General features: G+C 44.8%; 1 protein-coding gene across 1 annotated transcript in view; it reads left to right on the top strand.

Annotated features, from left to right (window-relative positions):
- The first annotated feature begins 200 nt into the window (after positions 1-200).
- Positions 201-23,955, top strand: part of LOC126095473 (synaptotagmin-10-like) — a 574,091-nt gene continuing 550,336 nt past the window's right edge. Inside the window, exons 1-2 of the mRNA XM_049910262.1 lie at positions 201-281; positions 1,002-1,148. Coding sequence (XP_049766219.1) covers positions 201-281; positions 1,002-1,148 — 228 coding nt within the window. The remainder of the gene's footprint in view (positions 282-1,001; positions 1,149-23,955) is intronic.

Genomic DNA, 23,955 nt, shown 5'->3' with positions numbered 1-23,955 from the left:
TCGCCCATGATGGTCATCCGGAGTAGTGCAGAGTCGCGAGTATCGCTCAGTACAGTGCGATCAGTGCGAGGTCATTCGTCAGCAGTCCATACCTCCTAGTCGTGGATCCACGTGAAATGCAGCCGCCTATGTTGCGGTATTAACGTCAACTGCGCACAATACTGTAATTCTCTAGTCCGGCTGCTGTTAATCTCAGACCAATGGTGCAGGAGGACGCAGAATGTAGTTTCCGGATGCCGCGATGTAGGGAGCCAGGACCAACATTCAGATATCTAACGCTGGTAATCTTACTTGTGAGGATACCTAATACTAGATGGACATTCAGGCTGCATTTGTCACAAGCCGTTCCAGGAGGGTACAAATCCCGAGCAGTAATAAATTTTGTAAACAGCGCACCAAACAAGCGATTGCCGGAGATATTGTTTTATACCTGTATTTAATAGTGTGTACTTAGTAGTACGCATGTGGAGTAGAGACTGGCGAACTCAACATAGATTATAAAGTCACTAGCATGAAGACGTGCTGGTCGTGAGAGGGATTCCTCCCTAATTTAAATGCGCGCTCCGTCCTGTTGGTAGCTAAGAGTTGGAGTTCTAGCCGTTGTGTAAATTTTGTAACCGCACGACTGGTATATCTAACCTCATGTTCCCATACAGTCGAGCATTGAGCCATTGATGTTACGTACATATATGAAGTTACATTGAAATTAACCAGGTCTTCTGAATTGTTCAGTAACTATTGTCAGGCAGTTTATGTAGATGAAAACAAACGCGATAAAAACTTTCCTACATTAGGTAAAGTTACACAGTGCGCCATAGTGTGAGATAATTTCACGAAAGTAGTTCTCAGATAGAAGGACGATTACGCTAATGCGGTACCAGTACCAGAGAGCTTTTAACATAATGTTGAGTATTTGCTTACTCCATTGTAAGTGAATGCGACGAGCCGTTCCCCTACAGTTTGGGCGCGGCTGACGCGGTGACGTGTTCGTCTTGCAGCAGGTGCTGCGTCAGACGACGCTGCCGTCGGTGCCGACGCGCCACCAGACGTTCCAGAGGCAGCTGTCGCACCGGCTGGACCTGCCCAACATCCAGTTCAGCGTCTGCAGCCTCGGCCCGCGCCCCGACACCGGCATTGGTCTCATCAAGGTAAGGCGCCCGCCCTCTCTCTAGACGCAATGTTCTCAAATTACAGCTGTCACAAAGGGATATGAAAGATCTTCAATTTCCATAAGTGCCTGCAATATTGTGGGCAGACACCGTTAGTGTAGTGATTTTCACTGCGGGTTATGTATATGTTTGTTACACAGTTCTCTTGTGCTGGAAAAGCAGGACGACACAGCGAATACATCGGGATGACACTACAAGTGCTTGGCCAGCCATATACAGTGCGAAAATTTAGTACGTGAACGTCCTCTACGGCAGCAATATAAGACCATAGAGAATGGCAAGAGGGAGGAAACATTCCATGGAAATGGCAAGACAGAGCATGTGGCACAAGTAACTGCTCAGAATGTTACCTTACCTTGGGTACCGAGAGACGTCAGTCCAGCTTAGCGACTGCCCAGGCTATAGCACTCATGTCAGCCCCTCAGGACACATACCTGTTGTCATATAGTGCATTTTCGGTTTTCGGAACGTATTCTGTATGTTCTATACTCAGCCAGATGAATTTCCCGTGACACTGTGGTGTCCAACATCTCTGAGATTATTACCCCTTAGAGAGTAAAAATCCCAACAACACTTAGTACTACACTGTAAATTAACTAAAAATACACAGTGATACTTTTAAAATCAATGGTAAATGAATTTTAATTTATGATCAAGCAACTAAACCCTGAGAGGATCCCGTATCCTCACACATCACATTACACTTTAAGACAAAAAAAAGAGACTCATAGCGAAGGAATTATTCGAACGCGATGCAAATCAGTAGATGCGATGTACATGTGCAGACAAACAAATTATTAAAATTTGAAAAAACATCGGATGATTCCTTCAAAAGAAAGAGCTTCGCGAACTGAGCAAGTCAATAATGCAGAATGAGATTTTCACTCTGCAACGGAGTGAAACTTCCTGGAAGATTAAAACTGTGTGCCGGACCGAAACTCGAACTCGGGACCTTCTGCAAACACCCCCCAGGCTGTGGCTAAGCCATGTCTCCGCAATATCCTTTCTTCCAGGAGTGCTAGTTCTGCAAGGTATGCAGGGGAGCTTCTGTGAAGTTTGGAAGGTAAGAGACGAGGTACTGGCGGAATTAAAGCTGTGAGGACGGGTCGTGAATCGTGCTCAGTTGGTAGAGCACTTGCCCGCGGAAGGCAAAGGTCCCGAGTTCGAGTCTCGGTCCGGTATACAGTTTTAATCTGCCAGGAAGTTTCAAGTCAGTGACGCGTTCGTCCACCTCTGGCACTTACTCAAGCATATATTGGATTTAGCACTGATTGATAGAGCTGTTGGATGTCCTCCTGAGGGGTGAATATTGTGTCAAATTCTGCCCAATTGGAGCGTTAGCCAGTCAAAATCCGGAGCTGGTTGGAGGACCTGCCAATAATGCTCCAAACGTTCTCATCTGGGGTGAAATCCGTCGACCTTGCTTGTGAAGGAGGCGTTTGGCCAGCATGAAGACAAGCAATAGACATTCTCACCGTGTGCGGGAGAGCATCATCTTCCTGAAATGCAAGCCAAGAATCGCTTGCCATGAAGGGCAACAAAACGGGACGTACAGTATCGTCGACGTAGCACTCTGTTGTAAGTGTGCTGCTAATGAGACCCAAAAGATTCCTACTATGAAATAAACTGGCACCGACACTGGTTGTAGGGCCGTACTCGCTACAGTCAGGCTGGCATCCCACCGCTGTCCGAGGCATCTCCAGACATGTCTTCATTCAGCCGAGAGCAGAACTCGTCACTGAAGACAATCCTTCTCCAGTCAATGAGATTCCAGGCCGAATGTGTCCGACAATGCAAACAGGCTTGCTGGCGTGCAGAGGACAACGGTAAGGGGCGCCCTGAGCCCAGCCCTCTTTCTGTAAGCCAACTTTTGATGGTCCTTGGGGTCACTAAAACACCAGTAGTAAGTCGGATTGATGATGATGATGAATCCAGGGCTCTGAGTGCCAGCTCGGTCTTCACGTTCTCTCGTCTCTCTAAGTCTTCCGCTTCCTTCTTGACGCTGTGTTCGCCCATGATTCATCCATTCCTGCCAACATCGTCTAGTAGTGGCATCGCTGCTATTTAAATGTCGAGCAGTTCGCCGATTACTCCAACCCGCTTCTTTGAGCCCGAATACACGTCCTCTCTGAAACGCTGACGTTTCCATATAGAGCTTACGCGCCGGTCGCGAAGCATACAGGGGATAGGCCAAATAATGTGAACACCTGTACTTGGAATAGTTTATTGGTAAGGGGTTGGATCCCCATTTGCCCGTAATACAGCTGCGATACTTCTTGGAATACTCTCGTATAATGATGGCGTAGTCTCCAGTCGTATGTTATGCCACTCTTCGAGCACATCTTCTTCTAACTCCAGTAGTGACCAGCCAGATGAAAATCTGTTCCGGAGTCTCCGCTCCAGTACCGCCCACAGGGGTTCGAAATTTTCAAGTCTGGGGACTGTGCTGGCCAGGGAGGACGCTGCAGTTCAGTTGGATGCCCCTCATACGTCCTGGCTGTGTGAATGGGTACATTATCGTCCTGAAATATGACGTCATTGTTGAAGAACAACAGTTGAATCATGGGCTGCTCCTGATCACTTAAAATGTTCGCATAATCGTTGGCTGTAACTCGGCCTTTGAGAGTAATGATAGGACCAGCAGAATACCATGATATGGCTACCCACCATCACACTTCCACCTCCCTGTTTAACCGATTGAATCAAGCAACAGGGTTTGTAGGCTTCTTTTGACGTTCTCCAGACGTAAATCCGGCCCATTGTTGGACCATATGACCATATGACGTATCTGCAGTGGTCAGCCGTCCAGACCGTGTGTTCCTGACACCATATTTTACGCTTCTTTGCGTTGGTTGTCGTTACTAATGGTTTCGGTATAGCAGTCGTCCATGAATATTCGCTTTATGGAGTTATCGGCGGACAGTGTCGATGGATACGAGGTCTTGAAGATGGCTTTTGAGCTCTGCAGTCACTTTAGCCACCGTAGTTTTGTGTTCTTTTGACACAATTCGTGTTAGCGTACGACTGTCTCTGTCATTTTGTTTTGATTTGCGCCCACTATAACGTTTACACGATGATGTCTTTCCATGTTTTAAGTAGGCTGTCATGACTGTTGAAACAGTTGTTCTGTAACATTCAATAAGTTGGCTGTCTGTTACTGATGTTCCAGCTAATCGGACCCCCACAATCTGCCCTCTTTGGAACTCTGTTAGGTCTTTCATTGCACGTCGACCTCAGCCTCTGAATGCAAATACGACGTGTGCACTGCTCGTAAACAACCTGCAGTGATGCCTAGTCCGTATTGAACACGCACAGTCCAGCGCGACACGTGCCTTATCTGCGAAGTTGACGGGTAAACACAACCATCCCACTGTCACTTTTCACATTATTTTGCGTATCCCCTGTAGTTACTATCCAACAGAGTACACGAAATAAATAAATGTAAATGTCGTGTGACTAGGGCCTCCCATCGGGTAGACCGTTCGCCGGGTGCAAGTCTTTCGATTTGACGTCACTTCGGTGACTTGCGCGTCGATGGGGGTGAAATGATGATGATAGGACAACACAACACCCAGTCCCTGAGCGGAGAAAATCTCCGACCCAGCCGGGAATCGAGCCCGGACCATTAGGATTGACATTCTGTCGCGCTGACCACTCAGCTACTGGGCGCGGACAGTACTCGAAATGAAATTCACAAAGATTTTGAGCCCTGGTCTCAACATGTCCCCAGTTTACTTTCCTAGCTAGCTGAGTCGTGAAACTGCACTGCAACGTCACACATTCATCCATCGGCAGCCAATGTTTACAGTTTTGCATTGTCCGTCAGTACTTGTAAGATTATCAATTTCTGGTATATTTGCATATATGCATCATGGTGCGTCATTTTTTGTCGCAGATTGTCTTGCTGCGTTTTGAATTTTGACGCTTATTCATTAGTTTGTGGGAATACTGATTATAGACAGTCATGCAGCAACAGCTGGTTGAGCTGTATCCAGAAATTAAAATAACCTTTGACTGCTGCCAGTGTTTTAAGAGTTATTGTTCGTGTTGTGTGCGCCGTTATCTGAACCAATTGGCCAGCAGCGCTCATGGGATGAACACGGAGACGTGTGTTTCTCGATACAACCGGGTTGAAATTGCATTCGTCACGAGATTTTATCTTCAGTTAAACCACCGCTCCGCGTTTATAATATAACTGAATTTTAATTCTGTAAAAATTCATTGTGTGTTCTGGCGTGTGGAATTTTTCTAAATGTAAGAATGCCTTGGATTGCAATATTTTTGCAACCCGACATTAATTGTTAGTTAAATCCCTTACTGTCCATATTGAAAGCTCTTACTGAGGAAACATATTTATTTGACTAACTGACCGATTGAATGATTGGAGAAACGGGCACGGAGAGGAACTGTAACTCAGCACTGTCGCTATGTCTTCATGGCAGCGTTACCATCTCACATGTTATTGTGGATACTGCATTAACCCAAGAAATAATGAAACTTTCAGATGGTTGGTAGCATTTATTTGTTTTATTCGTTTTGTTCTGGCCAATTTAAATCCTAAGTCAGTTAATTCATTTTATGATTTTTGTTTTAACTGCCACAATAGCCAAAAACCCTCTCTCACAAATGTACGTTCTGGTAACAGGCGTCAGGATCCTTAGATGTTTTCGATAATAATAGAATCTTACCACCAACATTTCATCATAATTGTATCAAATGGTTTTGTCAGGACCTATTTTCTGGTGTTTTGGCTTTATGGTGACCAGAAAGGTGTACTTTGTCTTCAGTGGCTCTACCTGAAAAGTATTCCTTCACTGATGATCTAAGAACCTAGGCATTTACTTGCCAATTCTCCAAACAGGAAAGTAGTTCGCAATATAATTTGTTACTGAGTTATACCACCTGTGAACGTGCATTTTTATTGCATCTGTCGAGTATCAGAGTCAGTTCCGGTAATATCGAACCGTTATAAACTTCAGTTGTGCATTGGTGAAGCTCCAGTTTGCGAAGAAAACTGTCAGAGTGGTTATGCAATGTTAAAAGAGTCGCCACATTTCTTTGCAAGCTGAGAACGAACGTAATTTATATCTCCTTAGAAGCCAGCAAGGAATTCCAATTAGGAAAAAAATAGACTATTACTACGCCCCGATTGGCGAACGAACTGTTCACGTGCGTTATATTGAACGAACTCTGTGGAACCACTATATATCCTGCGCCAACCAAGTGAAGCGCTGCAGTATGTTGTGGTCACTGCTGAGTGCATGCACATTTCAAACAAACTCAGTCGTGTGCAAACTGACTTCTGCCACATTGCCTCATCCGCTAATGGCTGTATTTGGAAACTATTGTATTATTAATTGAGCATTTGTTAATATTAGAATACAATGAAATGGCCATTTTTAGAGAGTAATTTTTTAACATTATTCGGAAGGCGGCTCCTCTGTTTTAAATTTGGTTTACTAGCGCGACTAAGACTCAACATGCCCTGATTTACACTAGCTATGCCCTATAATAAAATAATGACCCATACTATGAATTAAGGCACACAATTTGACTGTAACAATACAAACGAAAGCTAACTGTGCACAACACACTTACATTAGTCGAGGAACGGAAAAATACCAGACATGGTATCAGTAAATTGAACACCAGTAAACATGAAAATCGTCGCTACCATCCCAGCAATAGTGAATGTGTTGTAGCCTCTCGACGTGTAGGCTGTCGCAGTGCTATAGGGATGTACACAACGAATTGTAATTATACACTCCTGGAAATTGAAATAAGAACACCGTGAATTCATTGTCCCAGGAAGAGGAAACTTTATTGACACATTCCTGGGGTCAGATACATCACATGATCACACTGACAGAACCACAGGCACATAGACACAGGCAACAGAGCATGCACAATGTCGGCACTAGTACAGTGTATATCCACCTTTCGCAGCAATGCAGGCTGCTATTCTCCCATGGAGACGATCGTAGAGATGCCGGATGTAGTCCTGTGGAACGGCTTGCCATGCCATTTCCACCTGGCGCCTCAGTTGGACCAGCGTTCGTGCTGGACGTGCAGACCGCGTGAGACGACGCTTCATCCAGTCCCAAACATGCTCAATGGGGGACAGATCCGGAGATCTTGCTGGCCAAGAGCACGTTGGGTGGCACGGGATACATGCGGACGTGCATTGTCCTGTTGGAACAGCAAGTTCCCTTGCCGGTGTAGGAATGGTAGAACGATGGGCTCGATGACGGTTTGGATGTACCGTGCACTATTCAGTGTCCCCTCGACGATCACCAGTGGTGTACGGCCAGTGTAGGAGATCGCTCCCCACACCATGATGCCGGGTGTTGGCCCTGTGTGCCTCGGTCGTATGCAGTCCTGATTGTGGCGCTCACCTGCACGGCGCCAAACACGCATACGACTATCATTGATACCAAGGCAGAAGCGACTCTCATCGCTGAAGACGACACGTCTCCATTCGTCCCTCCATTCACGCCTGTCGCGACACCACTGGAGGCGGGCTGCACGATGTTGGGGCGTGAGCGGAAGACGGCCTAACGGTGTTTGGGACCGTAGCCCAGCTTCATGGAGACGGTTGCGAATGGTCCTCGCCGATACCCCAGGAGCAACAGTGTCCCTAATTTGCTGGGAAGTGGCGGTGCGGTCCCCTACGGCACTGCGTAGGATCCTACGGTCTTGGCGTGCATCCGTGCGTCGCTGCGGTCCTGTCCCAGGTCGACGGGCACGTGCACCTTCCGCCGACCACTGGCGACAACATCGATGTACTGTGGAGACCTCACGCCCCACGTGTTGAGCAATTCGGCGGTACGTCCACCCGGCCTCCCGCATGCCCACTATACGCCCTCGCTCAAAGTCCGTCAACTGCACATACGGTTCACGTCCACGCTGTCGCGGCATGCTACCAGTGTTAAAGACTGCGATGGAGCTCCGTATGCCACGGCAAACTGGCTGACACTGACGGCGGCGGTGCACAAATGCTGCGCAGCTAGCGCCATTCGACGGCCAACACCGCGGTTCCTGGTGTGTCCGCTGTGCCGTGCGTGTGATCATTGCTTGTACAGCCCTCTCGCAGTGTCCGGAGCAAGTATGGTGGGTCTGACACACCGGTGTCAATGTGTTCTTTTTTCCATTTCCAGGAGTGTAACAATCAAATATGAAACACTGAAAAAATACACATGTGTATAATCGCGTACAGATTCACTCCCAAGTTGCAGCAGCACAAGGACATACCTTACTGACAGTAAAATGCATGCAAAACGCCCGGAATACACAGTGTTTAGAGTGGGGTATTTTATCTGTGGTACGACATACAGAGGGTTCCAGAAAAATTTAGACACTCTTTGATAGTCAGAATCAATGTAACAAAATGACATACCGTTACGTTATTTTGTGTGTTCAAAGTTACCCTCATTAGCGGCTAGACAACGTCGATGCGGCTGAGCTGTTGACCGAACTACTTTTGTCTATGTTTCCGGTGTAACAGACGTACACGACGCCTAGATGGTTTTCCGTAGTTCGTTCTGTGTAGCTGGCTTCTGTTGACTAACTTCATTTTTCATGGTCCCCCTTAGGTAGAAGTCAAAAAGTGTAAGCTCTGCAGACCGTGCTGGGTACTCGACATCTTCTCTGCGAGCTATCCATCGTCCAGGAAGATTTATCCAAGTACCCTCTGACATTTGTTGTAATGAGTCGGAGTGCCATCTTGTTATAGGAAAAATCTTGCATTTCCAGACATCTCTTGGATGGCAGGTAAAACTGATGTTTGCAGAATATGAAATGGTTCAAATGGTTCTGAGAACTATGGGACTTAACTTCTGAGGTCATCAGTCCCCTAGAACTTAGAACTACTTAAACCTAACTAACCTAAGGACATCACACACATCCACGTCCGTAGCGGTCGCGTGATTCCAAACAGTAGCAGAATATAAAGATACACCTCTCCTGTTACGGTACCTTCAAAGAAGAATGGGCCAATCAAACCACACGATGACAGACCACAGCCGGCCAGTGTGGCCGAGCGGTTCTAGGCGCTTCAGTCTGGAACCGCGTGACCGCTAAGGCCGCATGCTCGAATCCTGCCTCGGGCATGGATGTGTGTGATGTCCTTAGGTTAGTTAGGTTTAAGTAGTTCTAAGTTCTAGAGGACTAATGACCACAGATGTGAAGTCCCATAGTGCTCAGAGCCATTTGACAGACCACACAACACATTAGAACCCTGTAGCTTAACTTGTTTGTCAACATGAAAGTGAGGATCTTCAAAATCCCAGGACACGCAGTTGTGGCGGTTTACGGTCCCGATCAATTTGAATTGCACCTCGTCAGACTAGATAACCATCCCTGAAAACCGTTCATCCTCGCGAAACATGCCTTCAAACCACTCGCAGTACTCCAGCCTTCGGTCATATTTATTTCACGTTTTGTTTGGGATGTAGTAACCTTCAGTGTGTTAGGGGTGGCTGCAACATGCTGTACATAACATTCGGCTGTATGCATATGGGTGTTCTGATGGCGGAATGTTGATTTCAGAGAGATGATCAAATGGCAGCCCATGTTCCTGAATGCGCAATGCAATGCACAATCTAAACGTAAAGTCGCTGGTGTTACCGTGCTCCAAGATTCCTCGGTGCGCCGTTTCCAGTCGCTTGTGATTGTGAGTTCACTACATAAAAACGATTCTTTAGACATCCCCAAAAAATAAATCTGCTTTTGTTAAATCGGGCGACCATGGAGGCCATTGTCTGAGGTTCGCGGCGTCCCAACAATCGGCGTCCCAACAATCTTCCAGGGAATCTGTTGTTCAATTCTTGAACATCATCTCACGCAGAATGGGCTGGGTGACCATCGTGCTGCATCCATATGCAGCCTCTGATGTCCAGATGGACATTTGCAAGAAGAGGACCTAAAGTATCGACATTAAAAGCTCGATACAGCCCTACTGTCGGCCGGCCGGTGTGGCCAAGCGGTTAAAGGAGCTACAGTCTGGAACCGCGTGACCGCTACGGTCGCAGGTTCGACTCCTGCCTCGGGCATGGATGTGTGTGATGTCCTTAGGTTAGTTAGGTTTAAGTAGTTCTAAGTTCTAGGGGACTGATGACCTTAGAAGTTAAGTCCCATAGTGCTCAGAGCCATTTCAACCATTTGAACCCTACTGTCAGTGTATCTGCAGACGAGCGTACACCGATGACTTCATCCTCAGAGATGTCCCACCACATGTTTACTATCTGTGTTGACCACCGACAGGATGCACCTACCTAGGATCCTATGTGACAAGTAATGCATATTATGCCGGTTCACTGTACCATATTTGTGAGTGTGGAAAGTCTTCAGGACCAGATGCCATATCTGTAAGATTCTACTGCGATTATGTGAAAGAACTTCCTCACATTCTAGCAGTAATTTATCGTAGATCGCTTGAGTAACGAAGGGTACCTAGCGATTGGAAGAAGGTCATTCCAGTGTTTAAGAAGAGCATTAGGACAGATGGACACAATTATAGACCTATATCGTTGACGTCAGTCTGTTGTAGAATTATGGAACATGTTTTTTACTCAATAATGTCAGGTGTTGGTTATTGAAGAGTTCTTCATTATCATATTAATTCATTTACGAAAGCATGTCTTAATGAAACAAATCACCACCTTTTATAGTCTTACCTTGTTGGATTGATATTAGAATCGGTATTCATATTAATCTTATTTTCGTGTTTTACTAACTGGCTGCAAGAGTCATTTTTAGAGATTAATATTATTCAGTTAAAGCCTCCGATGGAAAGGACTTTTCCATATGCACATTGAGATAACTGCCACAACTGCTGCACCCGTATATTTATGTTTCCAGGCAAGAAACATTATGCTGCCCTACTTAAGTGCTTTAATAACACTGTAACTAGTGCGATTAAGGTGTTTCCGTATGATTCATGCTTAATAACGTTAAGAAAAGATGTTAGTTCTATAACTGAGGTGTCACTAGTGCTATTGGTGTCAATTATATTGACAAAGAGATTAAAGTATAGGCTTTCGTATAATAACAGTTTCTCAAAAGGACACTCTTTTGTTTAGCAAACAACTAGCATTTACCTAAAAAATAAAATAATCCACGCCCCGTTCTTGATTTTTCGTCGTTGTCAGTTTACGAAAGGTTAACGTTCAACCGAGTCATTTCTCCCTAGACAGGAATCCCTCTCTCAGATACGTGTATTCGCTCGTTTGCATCAGTCGTGAATGTTTGCAACACCTCCGAGGGAACAGCCTATACGCTAAGCGGCTAATGAACACCTGTGTTTTTATTTATTTATTTATTTATTTATTTATTTATTTTTTACGAGGGCATGCTGAAAAGTGATGCCTTCGAATTTATCATGTAAAAACTCTCAAAGCTTTTCGAATAAATCAAACGTTATTAACATTAAAAAATGGTTCAAATGGCTTTGAGCCCTATTGGACTTAACAGCTGAGGTCATCAGTCCCCTAGAACTTAGAACTACTTAAACCTAACTAACCTAAGGACATCACACACATCCACGTCCGAGACAGGATTCGAAACTGCGACCCTAGCGGTCGCGCGGATCCAGACTGAAGCGCCTAGAACCGCTCGGCCATTGCGGCCGGCTATTAACATTCCACATCTTCATTCTTCATGTTTGTTATACATATTTATAGTCCTCTGCCGCCAGAGAATTCCGAATTGTATCGTGTAACATGACGATGTGTAACATAACTATGACGGTGCACGAGAAATACCTTGCTGTAATCGAGTTTCGAATTAGATCATTTCGTCCACACACGGAGCACATTCTCCTTCAGCACGACAACACCAAACCACACACGAGCGCCGCGAAATCTGCAGCAATCCGAAGCCTCGGGTTCACTGCCATGTATCATATTCTCCACAGTCCCGACTTGGCCCCATCCGATTTTTATCTGCTTCTAAAACTCAAAGAACACCTTCAAAGACTTCACTTTGATAGTGATGACGTCGTGCAAGACCAGCTGAGACTGCAGTTCCACCAACAAAGTCAAACATTCGACATTGGCGGTATCAACAAAGTGATCTACTATTGATAGTGTGGGTGTTGGAGAAAACAATTCCTTTATTCCCACATAAATTTAGCAATAACTTAACACTACATACATGAATGACTTGTGTAGACATGAACATCACGGAATAACTAACAAAAGCTAAGTCAAAGAATAACTATCTCACTGCACGTAAATTAACACTTCACGGAATGTTTATGAAGCACTGTACACTTGTAGGGATCGATTGTCAGAAATAGGTCACTACAAGAGAAATGCTTTCGTCACCAGGTTGCTTATGTTGAGAAATAAATATGTAAATATGAAAAATAAAGGAATACGAGTTCGGGCTGAATAATAATGTCTCTGTATTTTATATGTGAAAACTCTTAAAGCTTTTTAAATGAAACATACTTTGTTAACATTCTACATCTTGTTTGCTGAAACCGTCACTGCAGAACATTTGACTTTGTTGACGGAGTTACAATCTGACCTCTGCTTGCACCGCTTCATCACTGTCAAAAGGACGTCCTCGAAGGCGTTCTTCAAGTTTAGGAACCACATGAAAATGTGGGGCCAAGTCGGACTATATGGACGATGATCGACGACAGTGAACCCAGGGCGTCGAATTGTTCAAGACGTGGCAGCGTTCGTTTGTTGCCTGCCATTGTCATGTTGGAGGAGAGGGTGCTACACGTGTGGAAGAATTCTTCTGTGGTTAGAAAATTTATTACAGCACGCTTTTTCCCATGCACCGAAATAACTACGTTACTCACCATCATGTCACACGCTACAATACAATTCGGAACCCTCTAGCGGTACAGGGTTTGAACTTGCGTGAAGGGGGTGGGGAGGTGAGGTGGGGCCCCCCCAGTCGAGAAAATAATACATCAACTGAAATTGAGAACAGACTAAAAATTTGGTAGGCATTACTTTTCCGCACGCCCTAGTAGGGTGTTAATAACGTTTGTTTTATTTTAAAAGCTTTTTGAGTTTTTATATAAAAATTTCGAAGGTATTACTTTTCAGACCGCCCTCGTAGTTAGAGCCAGGATGCCGGGAGATGCTCACGCCTTTTAGGAGAGTCGGGGGAAGGGGGGTCTGAAAGCCCCCAACGGGCTGAGAGGGTTGGGAACGGCAGTGGTGGGCAGGTGGGGTATGGTGGAGTAGTGGAAAACGTAATCCCGAAAGCAGACGGCAGAGGGCTCTCCTTGCAGTGAGAGCATTGGCTGGGGGTCAGGAAGACACCCACCCCCACCCTCTCGTCCCCCCTCACCGCCTCATTTCCTTTGTTCCGGGAGAGACGCAGCCTAGCCACTAGGGCAGATTGCACCTCACAGCCGTACCGCCAGCCTGTAGTAAGCGCCAGCCAGACAAGGGAACAGCAGCGACGGTCCAAGGAGGGCGAGCTCAGGTATTACCACTTGTTAAGTAAAGCAGCCAGCCCGCCGGCCTGCATAGCGTAGCAGGCAGAGCGCTTGCGAGTCAGGCAGCGAGAGTAAGCACAGTCTTGCAAGTAAACACGCGCTCCAGATTCGTGACTCCTGCGCTGGATCATCAGCGGCTTATAATTGGCTTCTCACTTGCGTGCCACTTAAAATGAAGGACTCTAAGGGCGTAGTTTTTCCGAGGCAGCGTTTGAGCAATATGTGGTATGTGGCAATGACGTGGCGGCGTATGCAACATGCTGCATTGTACCGGGTGGTTATAATATTAAAAAGTCCAGTGTGGCCTGCTATTATCGTGTGGCAGTAAAACTTGATAGATATTCCAAAGCATTAATGCGGAACCGATTTACGCTGCAAAAAATTTAGTTCCGGCTGTGGCCACCAGGTGCAAACCTGGCGCTGTGAATGCAAGAAAGACGTAAAAAAATTCTTTCCATTGTGTAATAATTTAGAACGGAACGTGGGCAGAAAACGTCAAACAAATGATAAAAACATCATGCTCAATTTACTATTAACTGCTGTTTACAGTATTTTTTCAATATGGACACCGGAAACGGTAAAAGGTCGTGATCAACAGTTGCTCATAGCAGTTCCGGTGGAATCTGAACAGCGTGTTCCTGGATACTGCCCTTCAGAGCAGATTGAGACCGAACATTTCCCTGCTAACCGCGTTCTTTTAGAAACCCCAGAGCCAAAATTAAATCAGATCAGGTGATCTTGTAGGCCGTGCTTCTGGATAACCTCTGGAGATAACACGCTCGTGGATGTTGCACAGGGCGAGCGGCACGCCCCGTCTTGCATGAAATCAGTGGTTTCCACACAACTGCGCTCTTCCAAAGCAGGCATCACATGCTGTACAAGGATGTCCCGATAACGTACAGACGCCTACACTTGGTGTATTCTCTTCAAAGAGGAACAGAGCGATAAAGGTGCCCGTGAATACACACCACGCAGTCACACATCGCGAGTGCAATGGCTATTCGTGCACAACACGGGGTTTAATAGCACCCCAAATTCGGCAGTTCTGTGTATTCACTGCACCCTGTAAGTAAAATATGCCTCATCACTCCATAGAAAATTGCCCTGTCACATGCCATCAACTTCGATCCGTGCCGCAAAGCGAAGAGAGGTCATAACATCGTACAAACTGAGTACAGCGCCAGATTTCTACATGGTGGACACAATCGGAACTAACTAGTTTCCAGCGTAAATCGGTTTCGCATAGGTGTATTAGCGTACCTACCGAGTTTCGCTGCCATACGACAATTACAAGTGCAATGCTCTGATGTTGCTTCAGTGAAATTGACTGAGGTACATACTACAAACACACGCAAATTGCAGCGACGAAAGCCAACACATTTTTGGGGCAACTTTTAGCATGATTTCATGTCGTACAGTAAATGCCGGCACCACTTTGCGACATGCAGTATGCGACTTGAGGCAACGTATAGCCAAGTGTTCTCTCGATGGAATTCCGCCTTTAGATATTTTGTCTCACTATCGTCGCATGTTTGAGAAAACCACCCCTAAAGAACATGATGCACAATGCATTCAAAATTGACATGATCGACAGATTACTGAAAACGGAGCACTTTTTACCATCATATATAAATCATGCAAAGAAACTTTTACGACTGCCCTTACGTGGTTAACGACTTTCAACGAAAGCGGCGCTGTCCAAGCGACCAACGCACCTGGTTGGGAAAGGGAGGGCCTATGCAGTCTGCAGTTTTTTATATATATTTTTCCCTACAAAAATTCATAGGAATAGGGGGCTTAACATTTATACACAAAAATTCAGACAGTGTATGTCTGTGCTCGCAAAACTCGAAAAGCAGTCTGTTGATTAACTCTAAATTTTGATACAACTTCGCATTCTTATACGCTTGTGTTTTATATACCTATTATTTCTAAATATACGTAATATGTAACATATAAAGGGGAAACGTTGTTAACCAAAAATGTAAACGTTCTTGAACGATTTGCTTCAAGTTTTACACGATACTGTAACGAACAATTGAACAGTCATTGGCTATATATTTTTAATATATATAATATATTGCCAAAAACTCAAGTTTGACCTATTTAATTTAAATTTGAAACCATACTCTATCAAGCATTCAGAAAGACGTACATGACATATATATTTTTTTAACTGACTGCAACAAAAAAAATGCTCTGATGTGCTCTGCTGTAAAAATGTGAAGTTTTGTTTCCTTTCTTGCAGGCAGTTTTAACTGCGGTAGTGGAGCGCTTGAACCATTAGACAAATTTTGTCTTCCCTGTATATTATTTCTGACTATACATATTTTTAAATATGAATTACATATAAAACAATGTGCTGATTTGTTTTCTTCCTCACAGACGGTTTTCAGAGAAAGCAGGACGTTTTATTTCTGGTTTATTGGCTTGTTATTGTAATACTACTAAAGAAGCTGAATTTGCAACAGCATTAAACAAGGTTCAATGTCAGAGAGAGGGGGGGGAGGGGGGGAGAAGGTTACGGACAGAGGGGAGGGACGAAATGAAATGGAGATTGGAAAGGAAGAGATGGACAGAGAGAGGGGGCAGGTGGAGACGGAGAGACAGGGAGGAAGGAGGAGATGGACAGGGACAGGGGGGAGAGGGAGATCAGGAAGTACATCCAATATATTCCCATACGTGTTAGAAACGTGTGCATTCTCTTTCCTTTCTTTTTCGTTTAACCAGTTGGAGTCACAGTAACGAGTGGCAGGGTACAGCTAGAAACGTAAATAAACCAATGAGGAACAATAACAAGGTGGGTAAATAAATTTATAAAACAACTTAGATTAGTGAAATATTAAAGTTTTAATCCTGGCTGTTTTACAATCGATTTTTTCCTCACTGAGTTACACATGCTCACATTTCTCCGAACAAGGAGATAGATGGTACTTACAACAAGGCAATCGAAGGAAACGTATTCACGGTATCACCCTGCATTGTTGTTATTGTTTATGGATTCATTTAACATATTAATCCTCCCATTCCCACCAATTTCGATATGGTGAAAACCAAATATGAACAATGCATGTAAGAACCGAACACAGATCCTCCGCTTCACGGCCAGACGCTTTCGTCGTTTGGTCACTGCCGCTATCGTTGAAAGTTGTCTATTACATCTGTACACAGGTGACAGTCGTTAAAGGGTCTTTTCTCGATTTTTTTCCAAAATTCTGCATTTTCAAACACCACATATGACGTTGAAAAATGCTCAGTTATCAACAGTCTGTCAATCCCGTCAGTATTGGTACATTTGTGTATCGTGTATTTCAGGGCAGCTTTTCTCAAAATTTAAGGGTAGGGAGACATTCTTTCATTTGAGGTGGTACGCAACCGACCTGCCAAACAAGAGCCGAATCGGTTGGCCGTGTCAGAAGCCTTCCACTTATGATAGTGTTCTTTATATTTGTGCTTGTCAACAGCAATTAAGGTGAATACCAGGCTGTTTCCCCACCAGTACCTTATAAACATAGTGCATAAACAAACACAGCGAGCTCCCAGTTATTGGGGTTAACGCGGACCCGAGGCCATATGAATACTCGAAAAAAACAAATTGTCCGAAAAAATTATTTTTTTAGCGAAAACTGCAATTCGCTGTATTTATAAAACGTCTTCCATGGCATATTTGAGAGTCAACTGCATTAATTACGAGTTATGTCACTCGCCGGAAAATCTTATCTAGAAAATTACAGTAAAGGTAGACGATACTTCATATCATTTATTCTAAGTTCACTTTCAGGAAATTATCATTCATTCTTCTCTGTTTCTGTTTTTCAGTCACTTATTCTTTGAGTATGGAAAATCGAAACATCGGTATAGTCATTTCATTGCTTATCTTCGCATGATAAAATACAAATCACATGCTTAGGAGAATAGCCTAAGCTCATACACTATGTGATCAAAAGTACCCGGACACCTGGCTAAAAACGACTTGCAACTTCGTGGCGCCCTCCATTGGTAATTCTGGAATTCAGTATTCTGTTGACCCACCCTTAGGCTTGATGATAGCTTCCACTGTCGCAGGCATACGTTCAGTCAGGTGCTGGAAAGCTTCTTGGGGAATGGCAGCCCATTCTTCACGGAGTGCTGCACTGAGGAGAGGTATCCATGTCGGTCGGTGAGGCCTGGCACGAAGTCGACGTTCTAAAACATCCCAGAGGTGTTCTATAGGATTCAGGTCAGGACACTGTTCAGGCCAGTCCATTACAGGGATGTTATTGACGTGTAACCACTCCACCACAAACCGTGCATTATGAACAGGTGCTCGATCATGTTCAAAAGATGCAATCGCCATCCGTGAATTCCTCTTCAACAGTGGGAAGCAAGAAGGTGCTAAAAACATCAGTGTAGGCCTGTGCTGTGATAGTGCCACGCAAAACAACAAAGGGTGCGAGCCCCCTCCATGAAAACCCCGACCACACCACAACACCGCCGCCTCCGAATTTTACTGTTGGCACTACACACTCTGGCAGATGATGTTTAGCGGGCATTCGCCATACCCACACTCTGCCATCTAATCGGCACATTGTGTAGCGTGATTCGTCACACCACACAACTTTTTCCACTGTTTACGCTTCTTACACCAAGCGAGGGATCGCTTAGCACAGGGCTTCACAACATACGTGCTCGCGGAGCAAGCTGTGAGCAGCAAGGCGCGAGCACGGAGCAGCGCAAGCACGCTACCCCCACTACCGGACCAGAGCGGAGAGTGGGGAGAGTCAAGTGGGGCACCAACAGCTGTCGCCAGTCAATGCAAATCCGCGGCCACCTGCAGGGATATCACTCACGAATTATTACTGTGACAAATGAAACAAATAAAGGAGAATGTACACGTGCCACATAATTTTTTAGCTTAGTGTATGCCTCTACATTCGTATTAATTTGTGAACTGTTACACAATAAAAGGTGTCACTGAAGTGTGGGATTCTCTGTTATCTTGTACTTTTTGCCCTTTACAATTGCGTCTATGTTCGGAGTAATTGTTCTTGTGCATCGTAGGCGCAGCGTGCAGTTTAAATTTCGATCAGACATTGCGTTTCTCAGGCGCGTCTTGTTACATTTCATTGCAGAGAACAGTTATTCACAAACATACGTGGAACCGAACATTGATATTACTGTAGCCGCCAGTTTGTGCAAATGAGAAATCTATCCTGAGGGAAGTGTCTGTAAAATTCCAAAACGTTTTGCTTGTTCTGAAATTTGTCTCTGTATTCTCTGTCACACTGCAGGTCAATAATTTCTAGTTGCAGCTCAGGACGAATCTCTTCAATATTCGCCGAATATGGAGAGGAGAACAGATCAGAATCACTGTCTAGTGCTGTCAGATCTTGAAAGCGTTGATCAAATTCTTCCTTAAGGGCAACTAAACTATGTGAATAACGTTCACAGTCTTTGTGAACATCTTGCATGGATGATAATTTAGGAAAATGAGCTAGATTTCCTGTTACCAGCTGACTCACCCAACGTGTCAATTTCATTTTAAAAGCTCGTATTCGATCTATGAAATGAGTAATTAGCAGATCTTTACCTTGTAGTGAAATGTTCAAAACATTCAGAGGGCTAGTTAAATCTGCTAAGAACGCGAGATCATATTTCCATGAAGGCTCTTTCAATTCAGGAACACACATGTTATTTATTTCCATGAACATATTTATCTCATCTAACAGGCAAAAATTCGATTTAATAATTCGCCACGACTAAGCCAGCGGACCTCGCTGTAATAAGGCAGGCTACCATACTGGCTATCTACATCCTCAAGTAAGCTTTTAAATTGTCTGTGTTGTAGCCCATGCTTCCTTATATAATTGGATGTACGAACAACAACACTCATCACATTTTTAGAGTGATACCCTTTGCACATAAGTTTTCCTGGTGGATCACACAGTGAACGCCCCTTATTTCATTCGGCACGGTCAGTTTTTGCATTTTCTCCTTCAACAGCGCAACGAAACCTAATTTTTTCCTTGTCATCGCTGGTGCACCGTCTGTACACACTGAAACTAAAGAATTCCACGACAATCCTATATTTTCAACACTTTCTTCAACACTACTTAAAATATCACCTCCGGTTGTAGTGTTCTTCATGGCTACTACATTGAGGAGCTCCTTGCTCACCTGAAGAACTCTATTAATACCTCTAATAAATATGGAAAGCTGCGCTGTTCCAGTGATATCAACACTTTCGTCCAGAGCTAGAGAATACGCCATAAAATCTTTATAGATATTTGCAAGCTGGCTCTGGACGTCGTCTGCCATGTCCTGTATGCGACGCATAATGGTCATGTCAGATAATGGCACAATCCTAAACTGTTCAACTTGAGATGGACACAAATGTTCCGCTGCAACTACCAAACATCTTTTATTAAACCGCCATCAGTGTAGGGGCTCAGGGATTTTGCTAAAAACAAAGCAATTTTGTAGCTTACTCTCAGAGCTGCGTCAGTTGATTTTTCTTCGTCATCCAGATCTTCTTCGGATAGCTTCCTTTTAAGTTTAATAACTTCCTGTGCACGATCTGGTCCATCACATTTTCCACTTCGTAGTCTTTCGCGTGGTACGACATATAATGTCGCTGCAAATTAAATTTCCTAAAAGAATTCAGCGTTTTGTGACATACTAAACATTTTGCAACACCATCTCTTTCTGTAAACAGATACAGTTCCTCCCAATGGGGGTTGAACTGCGAAAGCATGGTTGGGGTTACACAACGGCGACTTGACATGATTCTTAACCAGCGAAGTGACTGTTAGAGCTGATCGTAGTACTTTTAACGCTACACAGTCGGCGCAAATTCAATAGGCACGCTGCGGTCCTATTCATACGTGCGCGCGCATTTCCCCTCCCTCCCCTCCCTCCCTACTCCGCGACCCACCTGCTCGCGAGCACCTGCCTGAGCAGACGCGAGTACTCGCGCTCAAAACCGGCCAGTTGTTAAGCCCTGGTTTAGCATTTACCGGCGTGATGTGTGGCTTATGAGCAGCCGTTCGACCATTAAATCCAAGTTTTCTCTCCTCCCGCCTAACTGTCATAGTACTTGCAGTGGATCCTGATGCAGTTTGGAATTCCTGTGTGATGGTTTGGATAGATGTTTGCCTATTACACATTACGACCCTCTTCAACTGTCAGCGGTCTCTGTCAGTCAACAGATGAGGTCGGCGTGTACGCTATTGTGCTGTACGTATCCCTTCACATTTACACTTCACTATCACTTCGGAGAAGTGGACCTAGGGATGTTTAGGAGTGTGGAAATCTCGCGTACAGACGTATGACGCAAGTGACGCACAATCACCTGACCACGTTCGAAGTCCGTGAGTTCCGCGGAGCGCCCCATTCTGCTCTCTCACGAATGTCTAATGACGACTGAGGTCGCTGATATGGAGTACCTGGCAGTAGATGGCAGCACAATGCACCTAATATGAAAAACGTCTGTTTTTGGGGGTGTCCGGATACTTTTAAAAGAAGACTTTCCTAAAAAAAAAAGATCTCCGAATTTTCGTGGACTATGCGCTAACCGTTGATGTAAGACCAAGGAGACAATTTCTCGTTCTGCCAAAGGAATACCTTTGAAAAGCGAAAAGAGATTTCGTATGTGTTTTGTTGGTGCGTGTTGCACAACTGAAGCAAAATTTCAACTGAATCTGTGTACTGGTGTTCCTTTGAACCCTTCGGCTGCTTCTTACAAGACTCGGCGGTGACGCTGAACAGCTCCCAGTGAGCACGGTGTTTCTATGCGACATTTTGTTTCGGGTTACGGAAAGGCAACTGGATATGGAGAACAAATGACTGTCCATAGAGCCAGACTGACTAATGGGTTATGCTCTATTATTTTTTACGGCACAATCGCGTGAGCGATGCACAATGATATGAACGATTTCGACCAACCCATGGTCTCGTAGATAACAAGAGGAGACGAAGAATCTGAAGTGTCCCAGGTTGAGTCATTTTCACAGTAAGGCAATTGATTACACTCAAAAATCAGTTTATTGACACAATCAGTTTATGATCGCAAATAGGACGGTCACTCCAAAAGAAATGCACACTATTTCTTTTTTAATCCATCTTTTATTTTACACGTTTGCAAGCTTTACAGTGTGTAGATACATCCCTTAGGAACAATATTTTCATTTCTCCACATAATTTCCATCCCTCTCAACTGCCTTACGCCATCTTGGAACCAGCGCCTGTATACCCACACGGTAAAATTCTGGACCAACCTGTTGGAGCCACTGTTTGGCAGCGTGCACAAGGGAGTCATCATCTTCAAACCTAGTTCCACGAAGAGAGTCTTTCAGTTTCCCAAGGAGATGATAGTCACATGGAGCCAGGTCAGGACAGTAAGGCGGGTGTTTCAGTGTTGTCCATCCGAGTTTTGTGAATTCATCCATGGTTTTGTGACTGACATGTGGCCGTGCATTGTCGTGCAACAGCAAAACATCCTGCTTTGGCCGATGTGGTCGAACACGATTCAGTCGAGTTTCAAGATCAGTATTCTGCAAACACTTCCTTCCCCTATCCCAACGTAGCGTGACAATTCGTTCACTGTGATGCGTCTGTCAGCAGTCACCAATTCGTTAACTCTCTGCACATTGTCTGGAGTGAGTGCAGTACGAGGCCTGCAGCTGCGAGGACAATCCTCAATATTGCTGTGCCCGCTTTCATCACGTAACCTACTTGCCCACCGAATAACTGTACTGCTATCGACAGCAGCATCTCCATACACCTTTTTCAAGCTCTTTTGGATGTTTCCCACTGTCTCGTTTTCACAGCACAGGAATTCTATGACAGCACGTTTCTTCTGACGAACGTCAAGTGTAGCAGCTATCTTGAAGGCATGCTGTGACGGCGCCACTCACGGGAACAGGTTGAACTAAGTTTGAAAACAAGCGGGAAGTATGTATCTACACACTGTAAAACTTTCACACATGCAGACTGAAAACTGTATTTTTACAAAAATAGTGCGCATTTCCTTTGGAGTGACCCTCGTATAAGTTCAGCGACCCGTTAGCAGTTCAAAACAAATAAGAGAAGTTCTTCTTGAAAATGAAGGAAGGACTTCTTTGACAACTTTAAGTTCTTGGAAGACAACATAGGTAAATCTCTGTTGAGACCATCTTCAGAAAAGTTCTCTTGCAAACGAGACGGACTAACTTCTTAGACATCAGCAGTAGGTGGAAAATTAAAGCGCCATCTCACGGGCAGTACAAGAAGTTCCAGCGTCAGAGACCACGGCCGGGGCAGCAGATGACGATGCGCGTTGGTCCCGGTTGGCAAGGGCGATGTCGAGACCGGGCGGTGATGTAGCGCTGGCGAGCTTCTAATTCTGCTGGCGGAGACGGTACTGTCTCCTGCCTGGCCTTACGAGGGCAGTTAAACCCGCGTGGGAGATGACTACCAGACAGCCATTGTCGGGCGATTTAGGTTTGGATTGACTGAGGAAAATGACACGGCGGATGCAAGAAAGGGTCCGTAAATGTGGCTGCGTATACTGCTCTTGCGCGCCCTCTGAACTAACCTGCTTGTTGCAGGTCAGGGAAGTTCGGCTGACTTTGGCCGGTGCGCCTGAGGAACTGGAGCGATGACCCGCATAGCGGTGCTGCGTTGCGGGTTGGCTACGTTGCAGGTTGAAGTTTTATAGGCCAAGTGAAATCCCCTCCATCAATTTGTAAGTCAGGTCTAGTGCTGTAGTGGTTTGCGTGTACCTGGAAACTGAGAGGTCATGGGTGTGAATTCCAGTAAAACCACGGAAATTTTCAGTCTGCCTTTAATCAAACCTTCTCCTCGCAACAAAGTGAGAAATTTCCAGGAACGACACATAGCTCGGATTCCACATTAAACGGTAGATCCCCTTTTCAGTCGGATAAATGAGTTTAGGATAGGGACGCGCAATTCCTCGAAGAGGCGTCCAATAGAAAGACTTGCAACAAGCCATTGAGCCACGAGCTGTTATTATCTGTTTTTACAGATCTGTGCTCACGAAAGGAATAGCTACTTTGGCATCTTCTATACTTCCATTCGTTAGAGGAATGTGACATATTACTTGTAAAAATTTTTAATTGTTTAAAAGATCGTAGACGAAAATATCGAGAAATTGCACAATATTTACGGTAATTCAATAAAGACATACGAGGCCGCTGACGTTATATTTGTGTTAGATGAAGAAGCGCAGTACTTTTCCCTCGTCGAACTAACTATGACACCAGTTTTTGAACCATAGAAGCCGCAGTTTTTGTTTGCGAATCAAAGGCAAATTTCGAAACTACATACTATATGTTGCAGTAACAA

Source organism: Schistocerca cancellata, chromosome 8 (genome assembly GCF_023864275.1).
Source record: "Schistocerca cancellata isolate TAMUIC-IGC-003103 chromosome 8, iqSchCanc2.1, whole genome shotgun sequence".
NCBI lineage: Eukaryota > Metazoa > Arthropoda > Insecta > Orthoptera > Acrididae > Schistocerca > Schistocerca cancellata.
Note: the sequence above shows the minus strand (reverse complement) of the source record. Positions and strands in the feature narration are given on the sequence as shown.